This window comes from Alexandromys fortis, unplaced genomic scaffold (assembly GCF_014885135.2).
Source record: "Alexandromys fortis isolate MF-2015 unplaced genomic scaffold, M_Fortis_MF-2015_v1.1 scaffold_0, whole genome shotgun sequence".
Lineage (NCBI taxonomy): Eukaryota > Metazoa > Chordata > Mammalia > Rodentia > Cricetidae > Alexandromys > Alexandromys fortis.
Genome location: NW_026067949.1, coordinates 28,261,870 through 28,288,622, shown reverse-complemented (window position 1 = coordinate 28,288,622; position 26,753 = coordinate 28,261,870). Strand labels below are relative to the sequence as shown.

At 38.7% G+C, this 26,753-nt stretch overlaps 1 protein-coding gene across 4 annotated transcripts in view; it reads left to right on the top strand.

Moving 5' to 3' along the window:
- The window catches only part of Nfxl1 (nuclear transcription factor, X-box binding like 1), a 40,917-nt gene extending 15,710 nt beyond the window's left edge, over positions 1–25,207 (top strand). For all 4 annotated transcript variants that reach the window (XM_050149985.1, XM_050149988.1, XM_050149984.1 and 1 more), the window contains exons 10-23: positions 1,415–1,539; positions 2,617–2,739; positions 5,737–5,827; positions 8,699–8,819; positions 9,057–9,216; positions 10,135–10,226; positions 13,975–13,996; positions 14,353–14,493; positions 15,020–15,186; positions 16,404–16,473; positions 20,174–20,278; positions 22,333–22,419; positions 23,185–23,238; positions 24,399–25,207. In XM_050149985.1, the coding sequence (XP_050005942.1) occupies positions 1,415–1,539; positions 2,617–2,739; positions 5,737–5,827; positions 8,699–8,819; positions 9,057–9,216; positions 10,135–10,226; positions 13,975–13,996; positions 14,353–14,493; positions 15,020–15,186; positions 16,404–16,473; positions 20,174–20,278; positions 22,333–22,419; positions 23,185–23,238; positions 24,399–24,572 (1,532 nt within the window). In that variant the 3' untranslated portion in view covers positions 24,573–25,207. The remainder of the gene's footprint in view (positions 1–1,414; positions 1,540–2,616; positions 2,740–5,736; positions 5,828–8,698; positions 8,820–9,056; positions 9,217–10,134; positions 10,227–13,974; positions 13,997–14,352; positions 14,494–15,019; positions 15,187–16,403; positions 16,474–20,173; positions 20,279–22,332; positions 22,420–23,184; positions 23,239–24,398) is intronic.
- The last annotated feature ends 1,546 nt before the right edge of the window (positions 25,208–26,753 follow it).

Here is a 26,753-nt window from a genome sequence, read left to right as displayed (position 1 = left end):
ATGGCTCAGAGGTTAAGAGCACTGACTGCTCTTCCAAAGGTCCTGAGTTCAATTCCCAGCAACCACGTGGGGACTCCAAGCCATTTGTAGTGAGATTTGGGGACCTCTTCTGGTGCTGCAAGCAGAATACTAAGCACATAATAAGTAAACATTTAAAAAAAAAAAAAAAGAAATCAAGTAAGACTTGTTTCAAAGGAAATGAGCTATTGAACTATGAGAAGATGGGGAAGAATGTTCCTTTATATTACTAAACCAAACAAGCTAATTTAAAAATGATGTGTGCTATTGGAATCAAGCTACATGGCGTTCTGGAAAGGAAAACAGTGACAGACTCGGGTTAGGGAGAAGGGCCGGCGAGCCAGGTGTAGAGGGTTTAGGGTGCTGACAGTCCTCTGAGAGATGTTATGTGCCAGTTCTGTCCATAGCCATAAAGTAGCCACACGTGGCGTGAGCCTTCATATCACCTGGGCGTTCTAAGTAATTTGACTTAACATCGTGAGGTCGTGAGTTGTAACATTCCATCTCTGGTGTACATTGGTGCTGAAGGACACTGTGCTACTGTTGTCCCTAGGTGTAGCTTCCTCTGAGAACTTACCTTTTCCTTGTTTCTAGAGCAGTATAGTAGTTGAGTAAGCTTGTTTGAGTCATTTGTAAGACTGTTTTTACTACCTGTCATAATGTGATTGTTAAGGTGAGTTTTTATGGTGTTTTAAGGTTTGTCTCTTTTTTCCCATCCTTTGAGACTGAACAAATTTAAAAAGAAAATTTTGCATATATAGAAATCCCTCAGAGTTTTATGTTCTCATACTCATTTCTCTAGCTAACAATTTCTGAAGTAGTTTAGTCATAAAAATGCTTATTTAAGCTGGGCACTGGTGACACACGTCTTTAATCCCAGCACTCGGAAGGCAGGGGCAGGCGAATTTCTATGAGTTCAAGGCCGCCTGGTCTATGAGAGCTAGTTCCAGGACAGGCTCCAAAGCTACAGCAAAACCCTGTCTTAAAAAAAATGCTTCTTTATAGTAATTTGTATCAAATTTCTTCATAAGAAACAAGCTTGCCAGGTATGGTGATTTACACCTTTAATCCCAGCATGTGAGAGGCAGAGGCAGGTGTATCTCTATGAGTTCTAGGACAGCTAGGCCTACATAATAAACTGTTTCTCAAAAAAAAAAAAAGAAGAAGAAGAAAAAGATAAGCTTGCCAGTGTTGGCAGTGGGAGCAATAGGCAGGAGAATTGTGAATTTAGGTTTAGTCTTGCAGAAACATTAGGAATTATTTTTATTAAAGTTAATTTTTTTCTAATTTTATGTTATAAAGTTTTTATAGTTCAAAAGGGGCTGTCATTTGGGCCTTTGTTAATGACTCACTAATGATGTATCTTGTTTAATGTTGACATTTTGTCTGCTTTCAGAGTTTTCTTTGCCTTGTACAGAAGATGTCCCAACTTGTGGAGACAGCTGTGACAAAGTGCTTGAGTGCGGGATCCATAGGTGTTCACAGCGTTGCCACCGAGGGCCATGTGAAACCTGCAGACAAGTTAGTTGTGTCCCATACACTTCCTTTCAGGAGCTTTGCATCAAAAAATGTCAGAAGAAACTGTTGTTGTGTTTTTTTTTTTTATTACTTTCATACACATCTGTGTCATTGTCTGTGTTATCCAATATTTATAGTATTGATCAGGAAATTAAATCTGAACATTACTCTCTATTGTTTTCCTTGGTACAAGTTATAATGTTCTCATTTGCAGAGTTCAGTGTGCGGCTGTTTGCCACCAGAAGTTAGAGCTCTTTTGAATTCAGCCTAGTTGCAATGGGAACAGTCATACCTAGATTTGACACTGTAAACTTAAAGATGTACATTGTTTGATTTCAACCATACTACTCCATTAGCCAGCTGGGATACTAAACACTCCACTTGTCTCGTCCCGACATGAGATGGAGATGGTATGGCTGGAACCACCTGTAAATGATCCTGTAATTTGTTTTGTTTTGTTTCTAAAGCATTGTACTTTATTTTGATTTAATTTATGTATATGGTGTACTGCCTGCATATATCCCTGCAGGCCAGAAGAGGGCACCAGACCTCATTACAGATGGTTGTGAGCCACCATGTGGTTGCTGGGAATTGAACTCAGGACCTTTGGAAGAGCAGGCAAAGCTCTTAACCACAGAGCTATCTCTCCAGCCCTGTAATTTGTTAGTTTTACTGTTTGATATCAGATTTCTACTAAATTTCATAATTAATCCAAATATGAGGTTTCATTTGGAATAAAGTAAAATAAGTGTTTTAGAAGACCACTTTGGTTTAGTTTTTTTTTTTTAAAAAAAAGCCTTGTTTATTATATATACAATGTTCTGCTTGCATGTATGCTCGCACTCCAGAAGAGGGCACCAGACCTCATTCAAGTGGTTGTGAGCCATCCTGTGGTTGCTGGGAATTGAACTCAGGATGACTGGAAGAGCAGCCAGTGATCTTAACCTCTGAGCCATCTCTCCAGTCCCTAGTTAGTTTTTAATATAAATTTGTTACTAAGATTTTTATCTGTTCAGCAAAATTGCTGTGTGTTGCAAAACATTAAGTCAGTTTAACAATGTTTCTTGGTGCTTGGCCTAGGAAGTGGAAAAGCAGTGCCGCTGTGGAAAGCATACAAAGCGAATGCCGTGTCACAAACCTTACCTTTGTGAAACTAAGTGTGTTAAAATGCGGGACTGTCAGAAGCACCAGTGTAGGAGAAAGGTATGTGTGAGAAACTTGCTAACCTGATTTAAGAGTTGAAATTTTCCTTTTGGGTATGTGCTAACCTGTTTTGTTTCAAGTATTCAGGCGTATTCTTTGTTTTCTATATCAAATAATAGTAAATGTTGTAGATTAACAGTTTTTATTAGTGGGAAATCATGCCAGTTTTCAAATGTGGTGACACAGATGGGTCCATCACTCAAGAGTCTGAAGCAGAAGGATATTGAGAACAACCTGAGCTCATATAGCATGGCTTTGTCAAAAAACAAAACACCAAAGACTGTATGTAGTCTCTGATTCACACACTAATTCTGAGCTTGGGTTTGGGGCAGTTTTGTTTTCTGATTGAAGACATCATTAGCAGTTTTAGAGTGATAGTATTTGGTGGTTGATGCCTAACAAAGGTTAGGTGGTACATTAGGGTATTTATGGCTTTGAAGAGACACCATCACCACAGCAATACTTAGAAAGAAAACATTTCATTGGGGTGGCTCGCTTATAGTTCAGAGGTTTAGTTCACTGTCATATCAGGAAGCAAGGACGTACACAGGTGCTGGAGAAGGAGCAGGAGACAGGATGCTGTCTGAAACACCACGTAGTATCCTGAGCATAGGAAACCCCAAAGCCCACCCCCACAGTGACACCCTTCCTCCAGCAAGGCCATATGCACTCCAGCAAAGCTCCACCCCCTAATAGTACCACTCCCTGTGAGTTTATGGGGCCAATGGCATTCAAACCACCACAGATGGTAATAGAAATTAGATGGAGGCCTGGCTTGGAGTGAATCTAACTCTAGTATTTTGTTGGGTCTGTAGAGTTGTAGCTCTTTGTATTTTTTCTTTCCTTATAAAGTATACTTTGTTCCTTGGTAAGGTTCCTGGTTCTTAAAGTCAGTGAAATGTGAATAATTTCAGCTTTTTTTGTTTACTGTTACTGCATGTCTTTTCTCATTTTGTTAGACTTTAAACCTATTCGTCATGTCTTTAACGTGAATTCCTTACGGAGAGCATTTAGACTTCATTTAATCCATGGTGGCAGTGTTTGTCATTTAATTTGGCTACCCATTACTTAGATTTAATGTGATTATTTTAGTCTGTTAACTATCTTTGTTTTGAGACAGGGTCTCAATATATAGCTCTGGCTATTCCTGGAACTCACCATGTAGACAGAGCTCTGCCTGCCTTTGCCTCCCGAGTGCTGGGATTAAGTCCTGCGCCACCATGCTTACCCTGTTAATCTTGCTAGTGATTTTTCTATTTATCAGTTTGTTCCTTTCTCCTTATTTGGCTTCTCTTTGACCTGTTTCTCAGTGATTTCTATGTTTTATATCTGTGTTCAAAACCCCAACTATATGACTTTTATTATTGTTTTAAATAGTTACAGTTTTGAAGACTTACTATGTGCATTTGTTTCTGTCTGCCATGTTAGTGCAGGTAGCTTCAGATGCCCGAAGAGAGCATTACGTCCCCTGGAGCTAGAGTTAGATGAACTTTGAGTCACCTGACATGGGTGCTAGGAGCCAGCTGAGGTCCCCTGGGGGAGCAGCAAGTGCTCTTAACTGCTGAGCCATCTCTCCAGCTTCAGTATTATTATTATTTTTAGAAATGTTTGAGAGAATGAAAAGTTTTTTGCCATCATATATCATTACTTTCACTTTTTGTGTAGATACAGATTATTACTGCCGGGGGCCAGCCTCCAGCAGCACAGGGCTCAGAGGGAATCCACGGAGTCAGCACATAATATAACTTTTATATATGAGGGGATTAGGAAAACAACACTTACTCTCTCTTGATGGCTTCCTTATGTTCTATTCTGTGTTCTTCATACTGTATGTTATTTTTCTACAGCTTATATACCCCAACAAAATCTTTCTGGCAATATAAAAATTATTGTGCAGTTACATTCAATTTTTCAAGTGAATGATTATAATGAGTACAGGTAAAAACAGCATGTTTTCCTTATCCCTTACATGATTAAATATTTTGCTTATTACAGGCAAAAAACATTATCCTAAGAACTCATGTACATTCATACCCAAGCAACTTGTTATAGATTAACTGTGTGGGCAAGCAAGGTATTCTTCTCAGTCAAGTCTTTTACTGGCCAGCTGCACTTTGCAGTTACAAAGAACGGGCCAGTTACTTTTTTTACTTATTTTGAGGTGATAATTTCATAAGAAGTCTTAAAGGAATCACAAATCTAGACTTTATATATGAAAAAGAATCGGCCATAGTCTATACAGCTCTTCAATAAAAAGTTCATGTGTTCTAGCCGTGTGACTCTTCCTTGTTTTATTTTTTATCATCAGAACTATATCTTAGGTTGCAATCATCTTTATAATAAAAAATGCCCAGTAGAATGGAATGTCTCCATGAGATAAACACACTACATTACAGGCAGTGGGGATCTCCCCGCACCCATTCACATTATGCCAGATAGTGGAGAAAGATAACAGCAACAAATAAAAGGCACAGCAGAAGCAACTACACGTTGGGATCTATGGTCGTGGGCTTTGCCTATCCAAGATTGACCCAGCGGGAATTTGGCTCCTGGTGAACTGACACCCTGAAGTCAGTTGCCGCCTGCTGCTCCTCTGACAGGGGCACCTGCATATACCTTTGTTTTTTCTTAGTTCTCTCACCCTGTGCTTTGAAAATAACTGACAGCCTACATATTCAGCCAATTTTATTTTAATTTAATTAGCCAGACTCATGGTTTGAAAATTGGACTGGATTTGATCAAATTCTTGGGTTAATATAATTTTCTGAATAGAAAAGTAAGTGAAATTTTGCAATGGAAATATGTCATAGAATAACTAAGAGGCAAGGAAGTTTAGCTTGTATTATTTTTTTACTAGAATTATGTTGATACTCTTGAATAATTTTATCCTTAGAATATAAAAAGAAACTTTGCTTTCTAAAGATTGAGTAAATGACTAGGACTAATGTACAATGTGTGGGGTTTCAAAAAGCTCTTTGTATATTGTTTTCTCTCTAGTGTTGCCCTGGAAACTGTCTACCTTGTGATCAAAATTGTGGACGGATGTTAGGATGTAGAAACCACAAGTGTCCGTCTGTCTGCCATAGAGGTAAAATATCACAGTAGATGTTATTTTATGTTTGTATTTTCTTAGTTCTTTAGCGTTAGTAGAGAACTTCCAGTTCATTTCCTTATTTGGGCTTCCTAACACTCAGGAGAAGGTAATATAGTCTCTATACTACTAGTTTTGAACAAGGTAGTTAAAATTGTCTTAGGGAAATGCCTAGGGAGAGGTATGACAAAATTCAAACTCAAGACTGATGGTAAATTGTATCGTTTTTGTTTTTCTTAATCTCGTTTTTTTTTTTTAAAGGTATTCATTGATTTGGTTGTACTCTGAATTTTACATACTTGTATGGACTTTAGATGTAACAAAACAAGGGTTATCCTATCTATGCTAGTGGAGATTTTAGTCTCAGGATCCCTTATACTTTTTGAGACCCTAAAAGTTTTTATTAATGTGTAAATTTTATCCATTTACAATTGTTGTATTTGACATTAAAATAAAATACAACCATTTTAAGTGGTTTATTTAAAATTATTTTTTGTAAAATACACCCTTTATACTTTGATACAAATAGTATGGCTTTTAATTTTTGGTAAAGATTAGAAAAATTAGGAGGAACAGAGATATGAAAGAAATACATATGAAAGAAATACACTGACATAGGTTATCTAGTGTATGCTGAATACGCCCACATTTATTTTATATGCTTATATACAACAATCCAAAAATGGGCGAAGAAAGCAAAAGATTGCTTTAACATGACACAGAGGACAACCAGAACAGTTATGTGCTTCAATACTTGAGACATGGAGCCACTATTTCCTGAGTTAAGCATTCTGATGTTTAGGGCAAGATACGCAGCAAATATGCCTTAGACCAACTATCCTGATGGCAGACTCTCCCTGGTTCAAACCTCCTGTCCTAAAATGAAGGAGCAGGAATAGGCTTGAATTCTCTGACCTTTGGTCAAGGTGGAGAGGACCCATATCTATGAGTCATCTTAATATCCAAAACACCAAGTAACCACACCCTAGGTCAGGATATCTTGTTTGTAGCCATACCTTAAGTTAGACTTCTTGTCAGTAACTTTGAAAGAGCAAGAGCAGGCACAAACTCTCTGATGATGGGGGAGTGTCATATCAATCTGTTGATTTCATTGGCTGAGCAATAAAAGAAACTGCTTGGCTGGCCCTGATAGGTTAGAACATAGATGGGAGGAGTAAACAGAATAGAATGCTGGGCGGAAGAGGAAGTGAGGTCAGACTCTGCGCTGCTTCCAGAGGGACCGGACAGCCGCCATGCTCTGCTCTCCCAGGCAGCTGCAACCCACGATGGACTTAGGCTAGAATCTTCCCGGTAAGCGCACCTTGGGGTGCTTACACACATCATTAGAAATGGGCTAGTCCAGGGGCGAGAATTAGCCTGTAAGGGCTAGAGTTCATGGGCCAAGCAGTTCTTAAATGAATACAGTTTGTGTGTTGTTATTTCGCGCATGAGCTAGCCAAGCGGCTGGGGTGTTGGGGACGCAGCCCCGCCGCCGCTCCTATTCCAACACTCTGACATTTAGTCAAGGCAGAACAGACCCACATCTGTGGACCCCCACATAAGAAATGAAACCTTAACCCAAATATAAAATTTTTTATCCCTGACATATTTGATTTTGAAATTCTTCCTTTTAACAGTTGATTTGTGACTCACTCCAAGTAAGAATGTCTTATGGCCATCGAATGATGGGCTTTAAATGTGTCATTTCCTTTTTTTTTTTTTAAATGGCTTATGATTTATTTAAAGAAATTAGGTAGCTCTTTGGTTTCCCAGTCTGGATTTTGTAGATTGCCTCTCTAATATATTTTAATATGTTTCTTTATCCTCTGCAATTTTCTATAAAATATTCGGGCTAGAGATTTGATCAGCTTTATGCTTTGTATTTTTTTTGTGACATTTTTTGTTGTGACAGTGCTTACTAGCTCCCAGAGAATCTTCCAGGCACTTAAAATGATTATTTAGAAGATGGTTGTATCACTCTGAACATCGGTTTAACTCAGTTTGATATGTAGAGTCATTATTTCATACTGTCTTCTTCAGAGAGAGCTGCTAGGCCATGATAGACTGCAGCCTCTGACCAGCAGGGCCTCCCAGCCCTCACTCATTAATAGCCAATCACTTGGTCATGAGAGAAAAGTCGCCCTTTTTTGAGGGAATTTATCCTTTGAATAGATATATTTATGAAAATAGGCCACAAGATTATTGTTTGCTTGTCACAGTTTTGAATAAGTATCATGTTAAATTTGTTATTTAGAACAGCACTTTGAGAAACAAGGATGTTTCTAAAGGTACTGAGGTACTGGTGTATGTAAAGAAAGATATAAGATCCTAAGTGTGTGGTGCTGTGAAGCTTGGGAATGTGATCATGTACTGGATCCAGACCGTAAGCAGAGCTCTGCTAGTGTTTCTCAAAGCTGCTGCTGTGCTGAACTACTCTCCTGCTTTTGAGGAGTGGATGTCAGTTTTTTCTATTTCCTCTATGTGTGGAATCAAACACTGAAGCACACAGCCTTTGTATATAGCTTATTTTGTTTAATGTGCTAAGAATAGTTCATATTACCACTGCTTTTCTTTTTCCTTTTTTCTTTTTTTTCCCCCGAGACAGGGTTTTTTTGTAGCTTTGGAACCTGTCCTGGAACTAGCTCTTGTAGAGCAGGCTGGCCTCGAACTCAGAGATCCGCCTGCCTCTGCTTCCCTAATGCTGGGATTAAAGTTGTGTGTCACCACTGCCTGGCCGAACTGCTGCTTTCTAATGGCAGGCTGTCTCATTGTGCATTGTATAAATGCATTAAGTTTATTGATGAACTCTTGATGTGCATTTTGGTAAGTCTGTCAGTGTCTTTTAAAGTATTGGATCTTTTTCCTCAGGCAGTTGCTATCCATGCCCAGAAACTGTAGAAGTGAGGTGCAGCTGTGGTAAGGCCAAGGTGACAGTGCCCTGTGGCCGAGAGCGAACCACAAGGCCACCCAAGTGCAAAGAACTGTGCAGGTTGGTGAAACTCTCTACACCCTGACATCTGATGCCTTCACCTCTAAATGCTACTGACTTTTGATAGTATTCTAATCTTATTTTATTTTATTTTTTTTTCTAATTTTATTTTGTGTTAGTGTTTTCAAGCAACATTCATAGCATAGACTTTTCTATGATTTTGGAAGTTATATAAATAATTGCACTTCAGATGTATTGTTCAGTTGTCAAAAATAACTTAAAAACTTTCTGATCTAGTCGACCACCAACATGTCATCATACAAGTCAAGAAAAACATCGCTGTCACTTTGGCTCATGTCCACCATGTCATCAACCTTGCCAAAAAGTGTTAGAGAAATGTGGGCACTTGTGTCCTGCTTCATGTCATGATCAAGCATTAGTGAGGCAGACTGGCAAGGTAAGAACAGTGGTGAAGAGTTCCTGCTTGCCTGTGGGCTGTGTTTTCTTCAGTGATTATTTAACAAGCAACCATAAGGGTGTCTTTAGAGCATTAAGCATTCTACTCAGATCTGGGGGTGAAGAAGACAAGACTTGGTCTTTTGTCTTAAAAAACTTGGAAAGGCTGGTGTATTATTCAATGGTGGAGACCTTCCCAGTATCTCCAAGGTCCTGGGTTCATTCTCTAGTACTAGGAGGAAGATGGGAGGATGTGACTAATAAATATTTGTAAATATAGTATGATAATTATGATATTTAGATTAATTTACCAGTTTTCCTTCAAACATGGCTAGGGATATAGGGATATGCTTGTTTATGTATTTATTTATTTTTAAAGATATATTTATTTATTATGTATGCAATGTTAGAAGAGGGCATCGATCTCATTATAGATGGTTGTGAGCCACCGTGTGGTTGCTGGGAAATGAACTCAGGATATTCGGGAGAGCAGTCAATGCTCTTAACCTCTGAACCATCTCTCCACCCCTGATATAGATAATTATTAATTTACTTTATTTAGAATCCTGGTTATATGTAAAGTTCTAGGTGATGAGGAACATAGGAGACTATGGTGGATACTGGAGTTTAAATGTTTCTCATTTTGCTTTTGGCTCACAAGAGGTTAAGGAGACTATACTGCCTCAGTTTTAGCTTTTAAACTGATATCTGCCTTAATTTTTAATATTGGGTGTATGTAGAGAGAAATAATCTTCACAATGCAGATGGAATAGAATGTTTCGGCAAGCATTTGTTGAATAGTTGGATCTAGTTCAGCCTGTGTGAGCAAAAGATCCACAAGAACTATTTCCCTAGTTTCTTTGGAAGGCTGCATGGGATCGCCCTTCTGACTTGACAGTGTATTGCGTTTTACTCCTAGCATCAGCCTATGGGCCCCTGGGAACAACCAGCCGAGCCAGCGTTTATTCAGACTGCATTGCCTTGTCCTCCGTGTCAAGTTCCTGTTCCTGTGTAAGAACCAGCGTTTAAAGCTTTAAAAGAAATGTTTCTGACATAGTATGAACTTCACCTTCTTCACTTTTTAAGTTTTATATTTCATGCCTGACCTGTATACTATAGTCTCCTTGTTCTAGTTCATTCTTTCTTGTTTTTGGTTGCTATGATGCTAAGCTTCCTATGCATGTCTCTCTGTGTTTTCCTTGCGCTTGAGTGCACTATCCTTAGTTTCCTTTGCAGCAACAGGTACCGACAATTAGGAAAACATTTCCAAGAGACGCATTATTTGTTACTTAGCCTGGTGATTCTCATGCTAAAATGCAATGTTTCTGAAAACGGCTAGCTAGGTTTAGATGGTAAACTCAAAGGCGAGCGTGTGAAGGAAGTATTGGAAATCCAAGCAAAGTTTCCTGGATGGATCAGGGAATGGTAGAGATTGAGTTTTAAGAAACTGAACCTGGAAGAATGGAGAATCCTTTAATGTTTCATACTTTAAGCAGAGGCTGTGGTTTAAAGAAGAAAAGGAAACAGTTCTGAGGCATAACAGATATTATTAACAACAACTAAGGTTCCAGATCAACAGTTTAGTCATATGTTAAGTTTTTGAACAGGTTGGAGAGATAGCTCAGTGATTAAGAGCAGTTCTGCTCTTTCAGAGGATCCAGTCTTGGTTCCCAGGACCCACGTAGCTGCTTACAACACTGTCTTTACTTTTAAGGAATCTAATGCCTTCTGGTCTCTCTGGTCACCAGGGACACACATGGTACACATGTATATCTTTGCAAAATACCCACACACATAATAATTGAATAAAAATTTTTTTTAAGTAAAGACTTAAAAAACCCTAAGTGTGGTAAATATGCCTGTAATCCGAGCATTCAAGAGTCTAAGACAGGAAGATTATTATAAGTTTAAGGCCAGCCTGGGCTATCTAGTGAGTGAGTTGAGTTCCAGTGAAAGGTTGACAAAGTGAAGTCCTATTCATTTTTTAAAAAAGAAAAAAGTAAAAAAAAAAAGTACATTAATTTTGCAGTATTAGTATTGAATATTACCTGTATTCTTATGGTGTGTCATCCCCCCCCCCCCCAGTTTTATAATTGTGGAAGTACTAGATTCTCTGAAAAAGCTGGGAAATACTTCTCTTTAAGGATTAGTGTGAATTCTTCAAATGTTGGTTAGAATTGAAGCTTCTCATCCTGGGCTTTTCTGTGCTTGTTTTTGTCTGTTCCAGAGCATCATACACAGTAGTTGGGAGTCCGAATCCATTTCATACGGGCCTCTTTTTTGCTTAGCTTATACATTTAGGTTACACTTTATTTTTTTCATGCTTTGATACCTTGCTTCTTTTTAATCACTGGATAACATTATTGCACTTTCTGGACATCCTGTAGTTGTCTTTTTTAATATAAGATTTTATTCTTTGAGAATGTTATGCACAGTAGTTTGATGATATTCTCCTCCCATCCTTCTCCAGCTCCTACCAGATCCATCCCCACCGTCCCACCCACTCTCAGCTTTGTGCATCGTTTTTTCTTTACTAACTCCAGTTTATGTTGGCCACACACGTATGGGTGATCTCACCCAATAAAACTGCTATAGATGTTTATGTGCAAATATTTGTGTAAGTATAACTTTTAACTCATTTGAATTAAAACTTGGGAGTGTAACCGCTGGATAGTATGGTGAGTTGATGTTTAGCTATTTAAAAAGCTCTCAGATTAGCTACCAACATGGCACACCAGTTTGCGTTCTCATCAGCGTTAGTGGTGGACTTCCTGCCCTGCATCTCACTCGCGTAGTGCACTGCCAGCATTTTAGCCATTTTGTAGATGCATGGAGGTACTGTCGGTTAATTTACAGCTTCCTAATAACCTGATGCCAGGCAACTTTTCACATGTCTGTTCAGCATCTGTTGGTCATTTCGATAAGATTTATCTTTGTTCAGGTCTTTTGCCCATTTTCTGATTGGGTTTTGCTTTCTGTCTGTTGTTAAGCACAAGAGTTCTTTGTATTGCTTACCAGATATGTTTTCCAAATGTAGTTTACTCATCTGTCTCCTTTCCGTCGGGTTCTTTGCTGAACAGACATTTTTAGTTTAGTAAATTAGAACTCACCTGTTTCCTTTTATGGGTCGTGCTCTTGGCATTGTGTCTAAAAAGTAATATGAAACTCAAGATTATTTAGATCTTATCCTGTGTTTTGTATTTAGGTCTGCAATCCATTTTGAGTTGGTTGTCAAAGGTGTAATGTCTCTCTGTCTTAAAGTGGATATAAATTTGTTTCAACATTACCACTTGTTGAAAAGAATATTCCTCCTGTACTTTGCCTTTTCTTTGTCATAGATCAGCTGATTTTATTTGTATAGACCTAATTCTGAACTCTTTGTTTTAGTTCACTAATTTATCTGTTCTTTCATCACTACCACATAGTCTGAACAATCTACCTTTGTAGTAAGTCTTGTACCTGTCAGTGGATGTTAACTCTTGAGCTTTGCTCTTCAAGGTTGTGTTGGCTGTTTCATGTCTGCTGATTTTTTTCATGTGGACTTTAGATTAGATATTAGGATTTTGTTACTTTGATTCTTTAAAAAAATATTTATTTATTATGTATATAATATTCTGTCTGTGTGTATGCCTGAAGGCCAGACCCCATTACAGATGGTTGTGAGCCACCTTGTGGTTACTGGGAATTGAACTCAGGACCTTTGGAAGAGCAGGCAACGCTCTTAACCTCTGAGCCGTGTCTCTCCAACCCCCTTTGTTTTGGTTTTTTTGAGCCAGAGTACCTTGCAACACAGACTGGCCTTGACCTTGCTTTGTAGGAACTCACTGTAGAGTTCGTACTGGCCTTAAACTCCTTATACTCTTTAAGTCTGAATACTGGAGTTACAGTGGTGTACTACCACGATTGAGTTTGGATGAGGTCTTGGAATTGTTTTGAATATAGATGAAGTTGAGAAAAAAAATTTACCCTAATATAATACCGTTCTGTTTTTAAGCATGGAATCTTTATTTAAACCCTTAAGTTTTCTCCTCAGCATTGTGTAGTTTTTTTTTTGTTTGTGTTTTTCAGCTGTACTTATTTATTTATTTTGTATTTATTTTATTTCTGTTTGTGCCAATGAGAATAAGTTTCATGTCCCAGTTGCTCACTGCTAGTCTTTTGCAAAGAATTAGCCGGGGTAAATCAACTTTATACTCTACTGCTACTGTAATTGCTTATTTCCAAGTTGTTTGTTTTTTTTTATAACTTAATAAAAGCTAGTGTAGTAAGCATATTTGTTTCGGACACCCTTCTTTTTTTTTTTTTTAAATGATTTTATTTATTATGTATACAACAGTCTGCCTCCCTGTATGCCTGCAGGCCAGAAGAGGGCGCCAGATCTCATTACAGATGGTTTTGAGCCACCATGTGGTTGCTGGGAATTGAACTCAGGACCTCTGGAAGAACAGTCAGTGCTCTTAACCGCTGAGACACCTCTCCAGTCCTCAGACACCCTTCTTAAAGAATCTATAAATAGCCGGGCAGTGGTGGTGCACGCCTTTAATTCATCAGCACTTGGGAGGCCGAGGTAGACAGAGCTCAATGAGTTCAAAGCCAGCCTGGTCTACAGAATGAGTTCCAGGACAGCTAGGACTCTGTTTCACAGAGAAACCTTTCTTGAAAAACAAAACCAAAAACAAACAAACAAACAAACAAAAAAAATACAAACAAAAAGCAAAAAAAGAATCTCAAATGTTTTCATTTTATTTTTTTCTTACAGGGAATGTCTGGGGAAGCATGAGGTGAGTTATAGGTATAATCTTTAAGTTTAGTTTGTAGTCTTTATCACTTTTCCCTGGAGTTGTTAGAAGTAATTTACTGTCTCGGGCTTGTACAGACTGCCCAGGATAGTCAGCTAAACTGTATACTCTGCCTAATGTGGGAATTAGCCTCTGTGTGTTCAATTTTCCTCTCATTAATAGGTGCTTAGAGGAATGTCTTGATATGTGCTTAGTTTTGATAATAAATATTAGTGGAAAAATGTTAGACCACTGTGAAAATTGATCTCAGATCAGTCACTTTGGAAATGCAAGACCAGAAAGTTTTGTGTAGACATGTGTGTTGTGCTAGTTGGCTATTTCTTATTTTTATTTTTAAGGTGAGTCCTCTACCATGCCATGCTGTAGGACCCTATTCTTGCAAGAGACTTTGTGGAAGAATGTTGCACTGTCAAAATCATACATGTATGAAAGAATGCCACAAAGTGACTGAAGTTGAAGACTCTACTGTCAAAAATAAGGTAACATTCTTAGGATGGAAACATGAATAATGACTGTAATCTTGATACCCCAAATACGTTACCTGCCTTTTTTTTCCTCCCTCCCTCCTTCCCTCCCTCCCTGTCCTGGACCTAGCTGTTGTAGACCAGGCTGGCCTCGAACTCACAGAGATCTGTCTACCTCTGCCTCCCAAGTGCTGGAATTAAAGGCGTGCGCCACCACCGCCTGGTCACATTTCTTGAGACAGGGTATCTCACTGAACCTGGAACTTTCTAGTTGGCTAGAGCACCTGATTAGCGGGACCCAGGGCTCCTCCTGTCCCTGCCTCTGCAGTGTGGTTGATAGAGATACACACCTCCATACCTGGCTTTGACGTGAGTGCTGGGATTATTCTGCAAGCCCTGTGCTGCTGAGCAATCTCTCAAGCCCTATTATTTGTACTTCTGAGACTGAAGTACTTCGTTTTAGAGGGGTCATCTACCATTTGTAACCTTAATATGTGGAAATGTTAGATATTTTGGTGATTTATTTCTTTGTTATTTTTAGGCTGGCCCAGAATGCCTTCAGTGTGAAGAAGGATGCTCTAAGCCACGGCCTCTGGGTTGTCCTCACCCATGTGTTTTGCCTTGTCACCCTGGAAAATGCCCTCCCTGTGTTCAGATGCTCAGATTAAAATGTCACTGCAAGATCACAAGCCTCTATGTGGAATGTAGGTAAGTAGCCAGAATATGCTCCTTTAGCGACGATTATCACTGACGTCTCTGGAAGAATCTTGTAGAATACTTAGAAAGCATTGTGTGTTGCTGAGACTCTGGTGACTGAAAGGAGGAGCTGCAGCCTCACCTCCAGTGCCTTGCTCTTATATCAGCCAGCCAAATCTTGCTTCATTCTCTCTGGGGGTTTGTAGAAGATTGGGCTAGGAAAAACTTGTATCACTGCTTTCAGAAGTTTAGAGCCCTCTTATGGAAGAACATATAAATGATGGTGTAAACCTAGAAATGTTTTGGATAGAAATTTGCCTAGTTGATAGCTACTTAGGTATATTTTTTGACTTATATTTTTAAGAGGTAGGTCTTTATTATTAAAAAAAATTTATAGCATTTATCATAGTAGTATTTGCTTTGTCTTTTTTTATTACCTAAAACTATGTATATTATGTAGAGGGGGGAAAATTGCCATTGTCATCTTGATAGATCTAACATAATTTACCATGTGTGGTTGCCACTTTTACTTTAGACTTCTGAAAATCAGGCTCGTGAGAGTGCCTTCCAACTAGCTTCAACTCTCTCAGACATGTTCCCATCTGTTTGTCAGCATTTTCCAACTTTTTGGTACAATGACAGCTCATGGTTAATTTTGAACTGCTTATTTTGCTTTGAAATCACTTGCTGGATATGTTTTTCAAGCTTATTTTTGTAATAGTTTTTCAAAGTAGTTGCATATACATTTTAGAAACCCATCTAATTTTCCTGTTCTTGAGTATTTTTCTTTCAGAATTTTATTACTATTTGTGTGTGTATGCGCACCCTCTCTCTCTCTCTCTCTCTCTCTCTCTCTCTCTCTCTCTCTCTCTCTCTCTCTCTCACACACACACACACACACACTTTTGCATGTGCACACCTTTGCATGCCATGGCACGTGTGGCGGTCAAAGGACAACTCTTTGTAGTCATTTCTCTCCTCTCCCTTTAAGTGGGATCTGCAGATTGAGCTAGAGCGGCAGGCTTGTGCAGCACATGCCTCTGCCTGCCGAGTCATCTCTTTAGCCCCCATGGTACCCTAGCATAATTGTTATGGACATAATTTAAATGTTCTATGAAAAAATGAATTATGATGCTTTTATAGATATACTTGAAATCATGAATGCTTAGAAAATGAACAAAAAAATGGACTTTGGTTTAAATGTCATAAAACATTTTTCCTATTTTTAGAAAAATAGTCACAGCTGATACAAATGAAAAGAATCTCCTTAGTTGTTGCAAAAACCAGTGCCCCAAAGAGGTAAGCTGTAGTTGGTCTTTTAAGTTTAATGTCCTTGGACATGTTCCCTCTGGGTTTTCTCCTTGTTTACTGCCTCAGTTCAGTTCCTTACTGGGCCCACTAGAAACTTTGTTGTTTTGTTACTTGAGACAGGGTTTCTCTGTGTAACAGCCCTAGCTGTCCTGGAACTAGCTGTTGTAGACCAGGCTGGCCCCGAAGTCACAGAGATCCATCTACCTCTGCATCCCAGGTGCTGGGATTAAAAGTGTGCACCACCACTGCCCAAAGACGTAGGCTGTTTTAGTTAGGGTTTCTATTGCTGTGACCACCATCATTCTTATACAGGAAAGCGTTCAGTTGTGATGACTCTCTTATATACTTCAGAGGTTCAGTCCATGTTCACCATGGTGGTACATGCGGTGTGTAGGCAGACATGGTGCTGGAGAAATAGCCAAGAGTCCTCTGTCTCACAGGCATCAGGAAGAAGTCTGAGACACTGAGTGGTATCTTGAGCATATATGAGACCTCAAAGCCTGCCTCCACAGTGACACGCTTCCTCCAGCAAGGCCACACCTCCCAATAGTGTCACTCCCTTTGGGGGCCATTTTCTTTCAAACCACCACGGGGGTTTAGGGGCTTAGTACAAGAAGTGACTTTTATTTTTGTTTTTAGGGAACAGTTTTAAAACTAGCTTATACATTTTACTGCAGAAAGTACTGACTCAGTGCTTACTGTCTAAAATAGGATTCAAAATACAGATTAAAACTGTGAGCCACAGGTAGTAGTAGATTATAAAAACAAAACAAGGTGCATGTGTACATGTATATATTTAATTTTAAAAAGGGAAGTATCACGTAGGTCCGGTAGGATGTAAAAAGGGAACAAGAAACACTGAAGGGACATGGAAGGAGTGAATGTAGATGATGAACATGGGTTCTGAGTGAGGAGAATATGAAGCTAATTGTTTTTCTAGTTCCAATTCCGTCTTGAAATTTTCGTTTGTTTTGGCTGTGGATAAGCCCATAGAATATATTCAACAGTGAAGGTGTAAAATTTAATGTGAAGCTTTACAGCTTCCATTTTTGAATGCTAATTTTGTTTATAAGTCCATTAAGTTCATGACTTTGGGTATGGTTAATTTGGGTGTATGATTTTTTTTATTTACAGGTTTTTGAAATAATATTTTAAAAATGTCATGTATATGTACATAGCATATATATTATTTAATACAGCTAGGAAGTCAATATTTTATAATTCCACCCTCAAAAAGAAAGCATTGTTGGTATCTCCAAAGTCTGTCCATGTCTTGTCCTGAACGCATTTCTTATGCATTTTTTCCTCTATTTTAAATGTTACCACCACTTACTGTAAGATTTTTATTGGGCAGGGGGTGCTTTTGTGCCAGGATACATGTGTGGAAGACAGAGACAGCTCTGTGGTGTTGGTCTTCTCCACCTGTACATAGGCTCTGGAAATTCAAACTTATTGTCAGGCTTGGTCAGCAAGTCTGAGCAGTTTGATCTGTTGAGCCATGTCACTTGCCTTATATTTATAGGTCTTGCTGCAGGTATGTGTAGCTACAGAAACACTGCTTAGTTTTTTTTTTTTTTTTTTTTTTTTGATTTTTCGAGACAGGGTTTCTCTGTGGCTTTGGAGCCTGTCCTGGAACTAGCTCTTGTAGACCAGGCTGGTCTCGAACTCACAGAGATCCGCCTGCCTCTGCCTCCCGAGTGCTGCGATTAAAGGCGTGCGCCACCACCGCCCGGCTGCTTAGTATTTTAAAAGCATATGCTTTTGGGATTTGCAGTATGGAAATGTAAGCCAAATAAATCCTTTCCTCCCCAACTTGTTTTTTGGTCATTGTGTTTGTTGCAGCACTAGAAACCCTAACTAAGACAACACTGCTATGAACAGATGCTGCTTTGTGTATGCGTAGGTTCCTATAGGCACATAGAAGTGGTGCAATTCCTTGCCCACAGAGAACGTTTGTTTAATTTCAACCTTAATAAATCATATTGAATTGATTTCTAAAATGATTTTATGTACCAATTTATTAACAGTTAATTTTCCAATTATGGAAAATTATCACATTTTCATACTTTTGTTATGTGAAAGTTTCTATTGTTACCCATTTTTGCTAATACTTACATTATCAATTTTTTAAAAATTGCTTTTTGTGTGTGTGTCTTACAATTTTACTCCTGATCAGCAGCGAGTGAGTGTCTCTTCAGGACTGTGGCATATCCCTTTTTGCCTTTGGGTGCTTGGTGGACATACCAGCACCGCTGGTACTAGTGAACAAGTTTCACTTCTAGTTGCAAGCTACAGAGCTAGTTTTGAGTAACTTATAAAAAGAGTGAGGTTGGGGGCATATCTTAGGGAGGACATTGGGTGTTGCTGTACAGAGTCTGAAGGAAATGCCTTATAGCCAGGCATTCAGATGGCCAGGTTCTGTGAAGGAATTGGTCTCTACAGTGAGACATCAATCCTGCCTTTTCTCCTTGACTGCTTCACCTTGGGTCTAGACACTTGCCTTGTCTTATGTCTACAGACATAAGGCAGGAAACTGGAATAGCATATGTAGCCAGACTATGATATCAACTCTTGAAGTGTAGACTAAGAACATTAAAAATTTCTAATAAAGTAATTTATATAAATAATTGTAAAAGAAATAGGGAACTGGGTAGGTCCTTAGTTCATGAGTTATGGGTTGGGGGGCAGGCAAGAGCATCGTGGACTGTTAGATGAGATGGCAAAGTCAAATGATGGATTTGAGGAAGACATGTATAATTGGGGTTCAGAAGACCCAGCCAGCGAAAGAGACCTGCATGCTAGCAGTGGCGTTCTGGAAAGGTGAAGACTTTTAGTATCAAGAAGGCGTGACATAGGACCAGTGCTTTCCACCCTTTCATCAGCCTCCAGTGCATTGGAGTAGAGCGGTGAAGAGTGAGGGCCACACTGGAGTCATGGCTCCTTCAGTGGTTTTGTATTCCTTTATTTCCTTTGCCCTTTAGAGCCATGGAGTTCAAACTGAAGTGCAAGATTTGAGTAGAAGAGAATGTTTCACGTGAAGACATTCAGGATAGAGAGATAGCAAATAATTAGAAAGATAACTAAACACCATGGCACTTACTGAGTTGTCTTGACGACCTAAATTATACATATTAAGGTGTGTTAAGAGTAAACAGAATGAAAGGCTAAGCAGTTGTGACAATGGTAAGAATCCCCTTCCTCATGTTTCAACAGTATAAGGAAGAGGCAGTACTCCTGGGCTCTCTGTGTACACTCAGCAGTCCACGTTAGCCTGCGCCTGACCTCTGTCACTCATGGCTTCCATTGTTACCCCAGGGCTCCTTGGAGAAGGGACGTGCTTTAAGGCACACAGCACTTAAGCTTTCTTACCTTCATTGGCTTAGTCACCTGGCTGTAGGGTAACAGTGACATTTACACTTGAAGTGGAGATTGAGAACGTTAAAATTTTCTAATAAAAATAATTTGTGTACAGGGAGGGGAGCAGAGAAAAATGTAGAGCTCAATAAAAAATAATTTGTATAAATAATTATAATAATCTGTCTAAAAAATTTGAAGGATCAGTCCATTCATTATTCAGGGTTAATTGACACTATACGTGACGCTCTTAAAATAGCCGTTAGGGAGAAAGGAAAAGTAGAGTATGACCAAAACGTAAATGACCAGTTGCCTTTTTTTTTTTAAACTTTAGCTTCCTTGTGGCCATAGATGCAAAGAGATGTGTCATCCTGGTGAATGCCCCTTTAATTGTAACCAGAAGGTAAAACTTAGATGCCCTTGTAAAAGAATAAAACGGGTAAGTATTTTAAATGGTAGAATTCCTGTTGCTTTGGTTTGTGTGTTGGTAGTTTTTTGGCTTTAATTTTAAGGTTTTAGTTTTTAGAATCTTTTCATTATATTTAAACTAAGCCAATTTATTTCTGTAAGTGCTCGTCTAAAAATTCAGCATTGGCAGTTGAATTTTTGTAACTTAGAGGAATGAAAGATGGCTTTCTGTTGGCTCAAGCGCGGTGCCCTTTGTTGGCATAGCACTGCTGCGCTCCGAACTGAAGTGTGAGCAAGGGGCTGGTGAGAGGGATGGGGTGGGTTCCTGGGGTAGGAGATGGTCTGGAATTAGGTTTGTTGTCCTTTTTATATGAAGCTTTTATTTGCTGTCGTATTCTTCTTTGAAAATAGTTCCTTGAAAAAACTTTATAGTCATAAAGTAAGCCTCATTAATTAATACTCAAACCTGGAAAAAAGTAATTGTAGGATAAAATATTTTTTAAAAAGTTTATTTTTTATATATTATGTATAGAGGATTCTGTATGTACACCTGCAGGCTAGAAGAGGGCACTATATCCCATTACAGATGGTTGTGAGCCACCATGTGGTTACTGGGAATTGAACTCAGGACCTCTGGAAGAACAGCCAGTGCTCTTAACCTCTGAGCCATCTCCAGCCCTGGTTAAAAGATAGTAATGGAAGAATAAGCAGGTCAAAACTTAGTGACCAGAAAGATCATTCTACAATAATTAAGGCTGGGTAGTGGTGGCACACACCTTTAATCCTAGCACTCGGGAGGCAGAAGCAGGAGGATCTTTGAGTTTGAGGCCAGGTAGGTTTATAAAGTGAGTTCCAAGCCAGGAAAAACAAAACAAAACAAAACAAAAAAACCGCAGGGTTAAAAAAAAAAAAAACAGTTCAGAAAAAGAATTTTTTTACTCAGTTCTCAGTTAACTTCAAACAGGTAGAGGGACTCCTTAAAGACTTCTTTTCTTTGACCTGATTTACCATCTGCAGTTATAGTTGTATCATGTTATATTGTACTCTTTTGATCCTTTCCTTAGCTAATTGGTTTCTCTTTGCATAATTCTTTGTTCTTCCATGCAACAGACATTTGTTGAATTTCTTCTGTGTGGCTCTTGGATTTCCTTTTTTTTTTTTTTTTTAATAAATTTTCAGTATACTTTCTTATAGTAGGTAAATTCACATTTAAATTTGTATTTAGTCTGTATTTAAATTAACCCCATTTATAAGAAAATATTTGCCAAACTATTTTTAATCCAGATGTGTCTTCAGTTTTCTGAAATCTCGGGTCTTGTCCAAGTGTAGTTTCCTATTCAGTACTTAGACAGTGAAGGATTTTCATAGGAACTTAAACATGTTAATAGTTGAAAGAAATCTCTATAATTCTTCAGGAAAGCCCCAGACTGTTTTTGGCTAGCAGCACTAAATGTGTGTATATACCAAGGTAGATGGAGTCTTGGCGCACTGTGCATACTCCCACAAGTGTACGGTCGACATAGGTGGTTCCTGATGCTCTTCCAGACAGCGCACAGCCAGAGCATTTCCTTGTCCCAGAGAACTCTGTTGGACAGGACTGCTCTAGAACATTTCCTAGATGCTTTGGAAGAATAACAATAATATATAAAGGATAAAATATTAAATATGCAGGATAAAAATAAAGTTCCGCAGAGTTGATAGAGGCATATAGTAAATTATTAAGTTTATTATTTTAATTTTATGGTCTTAATTATTTTAATTAAATGAAGTAGGGGGATCTGTTTATTTTGGTTCAGTGGCTAAGAAGTATATCACTCTTTCAGGGTACCCCATGGCAGATCCCGCACACATCCTGTAACTCCAGCTCCAGGCACACCTTCTTCTGGTGTCTGAGTACTGCATTCAAGTGCACCTACCCCCAGTCAGAAAAAGATATAAAATAAGGGAGTAATCATTTGAATCAAGATACATAATGTTAGTGCATGTAGCATATTTATAACCTTCAGCTGTTAGGTGAGTTTTGCTGGCATATAGTTGTGATTTGAAAGAACAATTGACTAAATTTTCCATTTCTATTACTTGTAGGAATTGCCATGCAATAAAATACGTGAAAGTCAGGTTTCAGTGGAGTGTGATGCAACATGCAAGGAAATGAAGCGGAAGGCGTCTGAGGTGATGTCTCATTAAGACTTACTCCTAATGCGCTAATGGCCTTTTCCCTACGATTTGTTCCAGTTCTTCATATTAGTAAAAACACTTGTGCTTACATTAAGAAGGCTCCTTGTATGGGCTTATTTTGAACCTGAGGTAGTTTTATTGCTTGCTGTGTATCTAAACTTTTTGTCTTTTATATCCATTAGTGTGCTTGCTCTGGCCCATAGCCATTTGTTATATACTGTTAGCCTCCTGAAAATTAGGCTAAAGTAATGCAAACATAAGATTTGGGGATGGTTTGCAGTTTGAGATGTCTTTAGTGTTGATTCTGCCTGCCAAACCAGCCAGTCCACAAATGATTGGTTTCCTTGATTCAAAGTCTTGCCCTCCAGACAGGCATGTGAGAGAAATGATCAGTTTCTACTCTAGGAAAATGTGGTATAAATAATTGATTCTTAATATGGTAACTTAAGGAAAAGTTAAAGTGTTTTAATTTCAGAGTCTTAATGACTTGAATTGTGATCTAATCTCATATAGCTGGTAAGAAGAAATGTTTATTTAAATTATAACAAAAATATAAATTATATTCACTACCCTGAATCTATTAGATGGAATGGAACTTGGTCAGAACTTCTCAATGTAATATTTATATTTCTTTATAGGCTTTCCAATGTAAGGCTACCAAAAGTTGCTTTAGATTGGTAGAGCCTGGGTGGGAAGATGCCAGACTGCTGCAAAGAATTTGATATCTAGTTATTTATTTTTACTTTTAAATGTAAATAGATTAAAGAAGCAGAAGCCAACGCTGCTCTGGAAGAAGAAAAACGAAGACAGCAGGTACCTCAGTGCCGGGCTGTCTTGTCTCTTGTAGTTGCTCTGCATGCAGCATGGGTGGGCTAGAGTAACCAAATACATCCCAGCATTGAGTTTGTTCTCTATATTAAAATCTACTTGAAATATTCTGATTTGTTTTGTTGACAAATGCCTTTTTATATTAAATCAAATTCACTGATAGATAGTCTTTAAGTGTAACTTAGAACTACAGTGGCGGGTGTGTTAGGCTAAACTATGTTGTGTAGATAATACATATTTGCTTAATGGTCGTCATTGGTCATTCAGTTACTGTAGACTGTGGTGCATTGTATTATCATTGTGTAGTAACTTGGTGCTTACCAGGAGGACAAAAGCCAGCATTTGATGATGACTGACACTCCAGGCTATCTTCTTTTACAATTGCATTTCAGTTCTTCCTAAAATAATCACTTGCATTAAAGCATGAAGCATTTTTCCCATTAAAGAAAAAAGTATTTGATAAAAGAATCTAATCGCGGCAAATTTATTTATTTATTTATTTATTTGTTTGTTTATTTATTTATTTATTTTTTGGTTTTTCGAGACAGGGTTTCTCTGTGGTTTTGGAGCCTGTCCTGGAACTAGCTCTTGTAGACCAGGCTAGCCTCGAACTCCCAGAGATCCGCCTGCCTCTGCCTCCCGAGTGCTGGGATTAAAGGCGTGCGCCACCACCGCCCGGCTTGAGGCAACTTTTTATTCCTTACTTGTTGGCTTTCTGTGATATAAGCCACTAATTCTTATTTCCTGCATTATAAAAATGCTAAAATTACATGTGGAGCATCTCTGCATTTTGAGTAAGGTGCTCTGGAGGTAAAAAGTGGAGTTAAATTAAGAAAGCCATTGTCTGCATTCTAGTGTCCTTTGACTCAGTCAGTGGCATGTCAGTCAGTTTAATATCAAAGACAGGCTTGCAGTCTGAAGGAATTACTTCAGTGGCACTCAGTTCTGTTTTTTACCTAACTAAACTTGTTTGTTGAATATAGTCAGCAGTAGATGAGAGGATCTTTATTTCTGTTTAAATCAAATTAATATATTTATTATACTGTTACTATCAACATTTCTCATTGTTTAATTTTCATTTCAATAGAAAGTTGCAATTCAGTATATTCTTTGAATTTAATACAAATGGAACTGTTTTGCTTTAGGCTGAACTGGAAGCTTTTGAGAACAGGCTGAAGGGTCGCCGGAAGAAGAACAGGAGGAGAGATGAAGTGGCAGAGGAGCTGTCTCTCTGGCAGAAGTATAAGTCCTACCTCCTCCCGGTGTTCGGGCTCTTGGTGGCAGTGCTTGTATGGTACATTGCCCATGGTGTGGCTTAATGATCTTTAAATCTTTTAATATACCTCAGACTGGAGTTAAGTAAATGTTCAGCTTAAGGTACTAGAAAGCGTGAATTGTAGAACGTGACACGCTCACAGTTTTCTGTGTCCTTGTCTGGTTATAGTTAGGACAGATGTTTAGCTTTATCTGCGTTAGTGACCAGAGGCAGTGAGATACTATCTAAAGTCAGAGCAGAGAGCTTAGCTGCTGGCACCGTGCTTCTCAGTCTCTTCTCTGATGGTTTCCGTCCAGTACTCCATCCATTTTGTGACTTCAGATAAGACTGAGCCATCTGCGCAGCAACGGGGGTATTTCTCTGGTCACTTACCGGGTACTTTTCTTGATCATGGAACTTTGTACTTTTTTAAAGAAGTGATTCTATAAAAGAATCTGAAATTCTAACACAAGGCTTTATAATTAGATTCCACATTAGTTTATCAGAGAGGAATTTTATTGGTCATTGAAGCAAATTTTACACTGTTTTCCTCAGAAAATAGAAAGAAATGCCCGACTAGGTTCCTTATAGGAGGCTGTTTTTTGTGCAAGAAGCTTAACTGAAGTTGGCATGTTTGGTAAAACTTGTATGTATCTTTTGATGATGATAATAAAGGAAAACTAAGATTTCTGAGCAATATGTGCTGAGCACAGGGTTGTGAGCTTTATGTACTGTTTCATTTCTCTTTGCCGTAGTTCTTGCTATATTATAGCTGGGAACAATCAACTTTATAAAATTAAACTGATAGAGAAATACTCAGTAAGCCAGATTACATAGATTTGTAAGTCATTTAAAGTAGTTTTGCTATTTAATTTTTGTATTATTATTTCCATTAAAAATTTTCCTATCAAACTTGTAATAAATAATATTTCTTATTTAGAATACTCAGGAGCTCCTAGTTTTAGGTTAGACAATTAGTATTGATGGCTAAAACTCTAGTGATATTGCAGAAAAAGAACAATAATATTAGTACTATTAGCAGTGATAGTGTACATTTTAAATAACACTCCAAAGATTGTAAAATCCACATAAGCTAGCAGCAGAATAGACTCACAGAAAATGAGTGTGATTTCATGTGATAAGTGGTGTTAAAAAATAATAAATGGTGCTGGAGAGATGGCTCAAAGTTAAGAACACTGTTCTTCCAGAGGACTCAGGTTTGATTTCTAGCACCCACATGGCAGCTCACAGTCAGCTTCATTCTCCAATCCCATGGGAATCTGACGCTCTTTTCCAACTTCCTCAGGCACCAGGCATTCATGTGATATGCAGAAAAAACACATACACTACACTTAAAACACCTAATAAATCTTTATAAACCAAACAAAACAAGACGAGAAATAGTATAGAAAATGATAGAAGGGTGGAAGGGGTCTAGTTCAGGTTGAGAAAGTCCTTCAGAGAGTTTGATGTTTGAACTGTGACCCCGTCTGACACTGGGGTGTCAGTTGAAAACTGGGGGGAAAGTCTATGAGAAGGGAAAGCAGTAAATAATGTCACTAAATTTGGAATTTGATTCATTTGGCACAACTGAAGATCAGAAAGAAGGGCTGAGAAATGAGAATTTACGTTAAATGTAAATTGAGAGGAGGCAGTACTCTATCTAGGCCAGTCCTGGGTTGGGGAAAGACCATGTTAAGGATTTGGGTCTTACTCTAGTCAGAGTGGACAGCATCGGGCAGTTTTAAGCAAGGAAGAGGCTTGTTTGGGTTTCTGCAGTTGCCACTGTTGTGAGGAACAAAGACTGTAAGGGGTGATTTAGGGGTGGAGTTTGGGCAGCAGAGGACACAGTTGGGTGCGGTCCAGGTTCAAGCACTGGGGATTGTGATTTAGTTACCTGGGACTCCAGTGACTGGAGTGAAGAAGCTGCAGAAGTTCCTGTCTGAGAAGAATGCGGGGAATGTGAGGAAGAAGTGGATACCTTAGGTCAAGGTGGAGTTGCCTTTTGTCCACATTTCCTAGTAAAACCCTCCCTGGTCACGGTGTGGGACGGCAAAAGGAGGAAAGAGATGGTCACCAGGAACCGCAGTGTAAACCATCTCCAACACCTACCTAGTGTGTTGTATTTTCCTTGCTTTGCTGCCACATGAGAGTGAGTGCTGGAACCAAAGGCACCACAGTCGCCACACCTGGCTGGAACCAAAGGCGCCACAGTCACCACACCTGGCTGGAACCAAAGGCACCA